The sequence below is a fragment of the Nelusetta ayraudi genome, unplaced genomic scaffold (genome assembly GCF_046127955.1).
Source record: "Nelusetta ayraudi isolate G7.1 ecotype Tasmania unplaced genomic scaffold, CSIRO-AGI_Nayr_v1 ptg000033l, whole genome shotgun sequence".
NCBI classification, from domain to species: domain Eukaryota; kingdom Metazoa; phylum Chordata; class Actinopteri; order Tetraodontiformes; family Monacanthidae; genus Nelusetta; species Nelusetta ayraudi.
In genome coordinates this window covers 710454-717936 of record NW_027466083.1, presented here as the reverse complement: position 1 = coordinate 717936, position 7483 = coordinate 710454, and the positions used below count along the sequence as shown (strand labels likewise).

Sequence of the window (7483 nt, the reverse complement as noted above, 5' to 3'; positions counted from 1 at the left end):
TGGAGCTTTTAGTATTCAAAAAGCACATCGCAAACGATGATAAAACCCTACTTGCTGACGTCGCACTTGACTCCATATCTTTAAGTATATATAATGAGCCAAAGTAGGGCAGGTCCACATTATTATTGCACATATACTGTATGTATGGTGTTGTGGAAATTGTTGTGGAAAAGAGCAAAGCTACTGAGGCAGAAATGCTGAGTGAATAAGTAATTTAATGAACAGAAAATTAAAGATCGGAGCTCCGAGGCACAAACACAGTACAACCAACAGAACAGATGCAACAAGTGCAACAGCTCGAATGAATGCAAGTGCAAGTGCAAAGAGGAAAGGAGGAAGAAGGTCTCTTATACAGTGGACCGGGAGAGGATAAGATAAGGAAAGAGGAGGGGAGGATGAGAGGAGACAAAACAACGAATACATCACCCTGGCGGGCGACGAGGAGAATGTCTTGAGACGGTTATACAGTGAGACATAACAGATTACACGGGATGCCAAGAATACTTATTTTCCATTACAATGGATACAGGGCTATTGTGTAGATATGCTGTGGTGGTCTTTGGTGGCCTTCTTACAAATATACTGAATTGATTATTATTTTGTGAAAATGAAGACATTCATTTTCTCTCTCTCTCTCTCTCTCTCTCTCTCTCTCTCTCTCTCTCTCTCTGTGAGTGAGTGAGTGAGTGAGTGCATGCTATTTTTTGTAATATTCTGTTAGGTTACATTTTAACGATATACACTGTGCTTTTATTGTGGAAATGTTACAGGGTCCAAGTGTAGAGGGTTCTGCTTGTGCTCATAAAAAGGTTGTTATCACATCAGAGAGTTTCTTGCTCACTAGGACTCTTATTGTCACAGCAGGTGGATTCTGGTAAGTGATCGCACTGCTTCTACACTCCAGTTGAATATGCAAGAGTGACTAGAACCACTGTTGTGTTTTTGTATTCTCAAACTGAAAAAAATAAAATAAAAAAATGGGCAAGCATTGACTGGCAACCTGTAACTTAAAGTGGCTATTTTGAAAAATTTAAATATAAAACGTGTTTGAGTTATTTGACACTTTGTTTCCTACATGATTCCATATGTGTTCATAAGATGTGTTGATGCCTTCAGTGAGATAGCGCAATGTCAATAGTCATGAGAATGAAAGAATATACATTCAATTCACAGGGTGTCCAAACGTTTGACTGCTAGTGTACATAGCAGTAAGAGTTCACTGAACTACAGACACACTCACACTACTACTTTGCTCTTCCAGGGAACGTGCGCGACGACACGGTGTATTTTTTTGTTAGTCCCCCCCCCGTCTTTTACGTGGCCGCGCCCGCATGCGCGCCGCCGCCTTCCCTGGTTGTCAGGCATCATGGCTGCGCTCAGCAAGCTCCCGCACAATTGCTACGAGATTGGCCACACTTGGGACCCGTCGTGCGTGCTGGCCGCGTTGGCTGTCACGCGCAGTGCACTGGAGGTCTCCTTCAAGATATACGCGCCTCTTTATGTGGTAGGTTGCTGCCTTTTATTCCCCTCTGGGGTTCCGACTGGCGCACTCTCGAGCTAAAGTTAGCCAAGTTAGCCCGAGTACTTGGGGATAGCAAACGGCGTAAACATTAGCTGGCTTGCTGCTGCTATAGCCGTCACACCGTCGCAGGGCTGAAGTTCAAGTTCATGAACCCCGTGGGCAGAGGCCAAACATCACATATGTGACGTTGGTCACAGCACGACACACGCATACACACACACACACACACACACACACACACACACACACACACACACACACACACACACACACACACACACACACACACACAAAAGCAGGCTCCCCGCTAATTCGCAGTCAACCTGCTATTTGTTGTCGTTGTTTGCAATGCAAATCTGCGAGCGCTCACTCGTCGGGCCAGTTATTCATGATTCCTTTGGGGATGCATGAACGCCCTGGCTCCTTCCTCCCCCCCCCAGTGATATTCAAATCGGCACTAAATAGAATTGCAAGGGAAATAAAATGTGTTTCAGCAGCTGTAGTCTCTCCTGTTGTGTTGCAGATCGCAGCCGTTCTCAGGAGGAGGAAGAAGGATTACTACCTAAAAAGGCTCCTGCCTGAGATCTTCTGGTCCTGTTCCTTCCTCACTGCCAATGGAGGTCTCTACATTGCTTTTTTCTGCATCCTCAGGTACTTTCGTCCTGCACTTTTCACAGTAATGCACATTTCCTTGCAGGTGACGCACGAGTTCCAGTTTGGAAAGCAGTTTATTGTATTATTAAAGCCCGGATAGCTCTTGAACGTTCCTTATGTTTTCACACGCCCTGTGTCATGGCCTTGGTCGGGCCTTTATTTTTTCCTCTTGGACTCCAGCGGTGCAGCCTCACATTAACAATCAATAAAACTTTTCACAGGACAGTATATTAGCCCTCTGTTTAGAGCCCCCACCCACCCACCCCTGAAATGCTCTAACTTCCTGCCAAAAGTCATACTTTTGTTGGATGCTCCTCGTATTTGGAAGTGCACAGAGACGGTGGAGTTGCGAGGCGATCCCAGAGAGATAAACAATCACTTGGTTGATGCACGGCCACGAATGGGCAAGAGATATCAGCGCTGTTTGCGACATCACAATGACCTGATTTCACAATTGTTCCAAAGTCACGTCCTTTGTAGCACAGTCAGACAGGTGATATAACATTGTTGTAACAACATTTTCCGACTCCAGGAGGCTGTTGGGAGGATTCTACTCCTGGTCGGCTGGTTTCGGCTCTGCACTGCCTGCTTCCTACTTAGCCATCCTGCTCGAGCGTAAAAGCAGGTTGGATCTGGTTTCTGTTTTTGCGTTTGATTTGTCATTTGGATGTTGAACTCCAGACAGTCTAATTATAATTTTTGCTTATCTTCCGACCCCCCCCCCCCCCCCCCACACACACACACACACACACACACTCAATAAACAGGAGAGGCCTGCTGACAATATACATGGCGAATCTGGTAAGACTTATTTTATTTATTTTGGTTTGATTTTGTTACACCTCCTGCTTTTGCAACATGTTGAGTGTTGGACACTATGTTGGTGTTTTAGGCCACTGAGACTTTGTTTCGCATGGCGGTGACGCGAGGCCTCGTCAGACCGGTCAAACACGGCGAGGTGAGTTGACAAAGTGGTAAAGAGGTTGAAAAAAACAACTCTGCAGGGTTTAATTAAATCCACAAAAAGCATCAATTTTCTAAAAGCCTCCTTCTCATCTCGTCTTGTCTTGTTAGGTTCTCCTGTTCTGCGTGACTTCTTCGCTTTACATGTTCTTCTTCAGGTCAGGGCTGCACACTGGGCATCATTTTCACCGTTGATTGTTCACATTGCTTTTCGACTGGGAGTTTGTTTTATCTTGAAGTTAACTTCCGTCTTTTGATGCTGCAGGAATAAAGACGGCCTTAAAGGATTTTCCTTCTCTGCATTGAAGTGAGTTTTGGTCGCCGTCTTGGTCGCCCCACTTGTGTCTCGGTAGTGTTTTGACAGACTTGGAAACGCGGTCCCCTTGTTGCCGTTTGCAGATTTATCATCGGGAAAGAAGAGATTCCCTCTCACCACGCCAGCGCAGACACCCCCAGCACGAGACCACCTGAGACGAGAGCGTCTGCAGCCTCCGAGCGCCCACAGGCCTTAGCAGCTAAGAAGAAAACACTGCTCGCGTACACAAGAGAACTGATAGAATCATTGTGAGCACACACAGTTTTCCTCTGGATTGTCGCCTGTGTGCATTCCAAGCATTCCCTTTATACGTTTTCAAACACTTTCCATAGATGCAGGAGGGGGCCAAGACACAGATGCTGCAAACATTATCAGGACAACTGCATATCTTACTGCATGAAGGTAGATGACGTTCATCATGGTGACGGATTGATTGAATTTGCTTGTGATTTAGCGATAATGCAGCGTGCGATGTTTGTGTTTCACCCTCCAGGGTTTCGTCAGGATGTTCAGCATCGGCTACCTGATCCAGTGTTGTCTCAAAGTGCCTTCGGCTTTCAGGCAAATGTTCTCCAAACCGTCACGGATACCCTCACTGTTCTACAACAAGGAGAACTTCCAGCTGGGGGCATTTCTAGGCTCTTTTGTGAGCATATACAAGGTACATTTGACATTGACTGCTTTGGTTTTTGGCTGTCCTTTCTCAATGTCATTGTACATTTCCTACTTTCCATGAAGCTTAAGACGGTCATGCATTAGTCTCCATAATGACACGTTGGATTTTTTCCGACTTGTCATTGAATAATATTATTCTTTCTCTACATTGTGTGTGTTCTGTAAGAATTGCGAGGTTCACTGATAAGTTCTGCTCCACTCAGGGAACGAGCTGCTTGCTGCGCTGGCTGCGTAACATTGACGATGAACTCCATGCCTTGATTGCTGGTAAGGGAACTCCACTCTCTCTACTTTCACTTCCGGACTGATTTTACCCTGTTTCACTCGATTTCCTTCCTTCACAGGCTTCCTGGCTGGGACCTCTATGTTCTTCTACAGAAGCACGACAATATCCATGTATCTCTTCACCAAGCTGATGGAGGTAAAACACCTTTTTAATTTTTATTTTAATCTATTTCATCACAGGAAAACTGAAACTACGGCAATAACACATTCTTCGCTGTGTTCTCATTGATCTTGTTGTGTTTTTTTTAGACTATGTACTTTAAAGGCATTGAGGCGGGACGGTTCCCCTACTTTCCCCACGCAGACACATACCTGTATGCCATTTCCACCGCTATCTGTTTCCAAGCTGTAAGTATCACATTCACACACGGGTTGCCCTCAGGTCACATGAGGGTTAAACTGTCAGTCCAGTGTTTTGTTCACTATAAAACTACCTCAAATCTGCCCCATTGCAAACATTGCGTCATTGTTTTCTTGAACCGTTTTTTAATCGGAAGAAAGCAACATTGAAACGTGGCCACGGAAATGTTTTGCAGGCTGTGATGGAAGTCCAGAACCTGAGACCTGCTTACTGGAAGTTCCTCTTGCGTTTGACGAAGGGCAGGTATGTTTGTGTGCTCAACACATCACATAATAGAGATATTAAAAAATAAAACCAAATTGTGTCTTTTTAAAGTGTCCACATTTGGAGTTTCTATAATCTGCTTCTGGATGTTTTTTCCCTCCGTCCTTCTAGGTTTGGTCTGATGAACAGACAGGTGTTGGATGTGTTCGGCACTCAGGCCTCCAGAAATTTCAAAGACTTTGCGCTCAAACTGGACCCTAAATTCACCACCGTGCTTCCACCAGGTGGCGACATCCAGCTGGGTTGACGTGGAAGGGTTTGGGTGGCACCTCAACTCTCTAATTTCCTGTAATTTATTTAACAATGTTTTTTAAAGAACATCCCAGAGGTGGTAAGAAGCGTTCGCGTCATCAGACCAGGCGACCTCTTGGCGGAAGCCTGCAGAGGGCCCCCGGGGAGCAGTGTGGAGAGTCAATGCTGTGCCGCACGTGTGTGTTCAGTGACTGAGATTGTACAGGTGGTGATCATTGGGTTAAAATAAACAAGCTGTGTAATTTCCTAAAATTTAAGAAACCTGAAAAATTTGGTTCTCTGCAAACCAGAAAAAAAAAATCATAGGTCATCATAGGTGACAACGTTCCAGTCACTATTGGATTTGCGATGTGTTTAATTTGCAGGTGTGTTGTACTGATGCCTGATAACGCTCAGCTTTTACAACATTGATTGAGAGGTGGAATTAATCCTTTTAGAGTAAGTTTTAACTAAATGTGATTTTTTTTTTCTTCCACTTTCTGATCATTTTGAAGTGATTTATTCCTTAATGCAGCTGATGAATGATGATCTATTTTTAAAAAGCCTCATCAAGTATTTTATTTTGTGTTAGATGGAAGAAGAATTTAGTATGGAGCTACTCTCTTGAACATGTTACCGCTGCTGATTTTTTTTTTTAATATCTCATATTTGACTTACAAATATGTTTTTTTTTTCTCCAAAAAATATTTGTCCTCCAGTGCACAGATACGCATAGTACATTTATACAAAAATAAACACCCTAGACTTTATGCAAGAAGTCAGCGTAGCATTCGCCAGCTCTAAAGAGCTGTTTACAAAATTCCATCTTGTTGATCACTTGACATTGTTTGCAAATCGGCAATAGTCCTGCTATGTCATTGTGTGTTCAGTTGTTGATACACCTTGCAGGTAGCTGGTTTGTTTGGGTGTGCGTCTAGTGCATAGCCTCATATAGCAGTGAAAAGTTTTTTTTTTTGTACATGGCTCCTTTTAAAGCCTTAGGTTTCACACTCTGGCCTCCGCCATCGTTTTGACTCCAATAGGTCATGAACAGGTATTTTTGGTCATGAGTTTTAGAGTCTTTGGACAACATGCGGTCGTGTCTCACCAAAAACATAGAACAGTTCGGTATTTATGAGTTGTACTCTAAGTGGACCATAATTATTTAAATAAAATCAACTCTTTTTTTTTTTTTTTTTTTTTTTTACTTCGTCACTGAGCTAAGTCATTAGGAATCGCTTGCCTCATAAATGAGTAGTCAATTCCTCATCAGCTGACTTGCAATTGATTTTTATGAAAATAAGGGGGGGTTTCAAAACGTGCAGTGAATTGTGTTTCATACATACAGTAGCTCAGTAACCCAAAAATACACCCATTTATTCAACTGAAAATATACATTGAATCCAATTGTTTACTTCGTTAACATTGACATTGCTGTTTACTTTTACAATAAACCAAGTTCTTGACATGAAGTGTCAAAAGCAACGGTGCCTCATGTAAAGAACTTTTATCACTTTGAAATTGACACCTATAGTTTTTCACTAATGACATTGCTCCGATAATACAGTATATTTTTGCAGAAAGGATCTAACTTCATATTTAAAGTGTGATTAAAATAAATCCACAACATGTTTTATTTGAAGTGTTCTGAAGAGATTAGCTGGGAGATGGGAGTGTCTATTGGCTCTACCTCTGGTTAAGCATGTCAATGCCAAACCGTGTATATGCACTGAGAAAAGCTTTCTTCAGGTGTGATTCATGCCCTTCAAATCAAAAACCTGAAACAGCAACCAGGTCCATGATTTCTTTGACATTCTGTTGAGACATTTAGACTATATCTTAGATTCATATTAATATATGATACACCTAATTCATTTTCTTTCATTTAACGTGGTTCTAATTACACCTTGTTTGCCCTCTGACTAATGGGTTTGAATCCACAGGACTTTGAAATCAGTTTACTAAGCTGTTTGGCGTTTGCTCAAAGAGAGCAAGAAGTCTGTAATCATAAGTATGTGAATAAAAAAGCATCAAGCCATACATTAATTCTTTTTCGTTTTTGTTTTTCAAGAATGACCTCAAACTGAGAGGATAAAGATTTTTATTCAGTAAGGATTTTATACTTCTAAACGGTTAAAACAATGGTTTTGTTACAAAAAATAGATTTGTATTTTCAATTCAACGATATAAGTATTTACAAAAAGAAGAAACA

At 42.3% G+C, this 7483-nt stretch overlaps 1 protein-coding gene across 1 annotated transcript; it reads left to right on the top strand.

Moving 5' to 3' along the window:
* Nucleotides 1–1330: 1330 nt before the first annotated feature.
* tmem135 (transmembrane protein 135) lies at nucleotides 1331–6563 on the top strand. Its single transcript, XM_076031348.1, has 15 exons — nucleotides 1331–1504; nucleotides 2046–2173; nucleotides 2709–2801; nucleotides 2944–2977; nucleotides 3069–3134; nucleotides 3251–3297; nucleotides 3405–3446; nucleotides 3539–3703; nucleotides 3788–3857; nucleotides 3949–4116; nucleotides 4334–4397; nucleotides 4475–4551; nucleotides 4665–4763; nucleotides 4952–5019; nucleotides 5152–6563. The coding sequence occupies exons 1-15, from the start codon at nucleotides 1367–1369 to the stop codon at nucleotides 5285–5287; spliced, it is 1395 nt and encodes a 464-aa protein (XP_075887463.1). The 5' UTR covers nucleotides 1331–1366; the 3' UTR covers nucleotides 5288–6563.
* The last annotated feature ends 920 nt before the right edge of the window (nucleotides 6564–7483 follow it).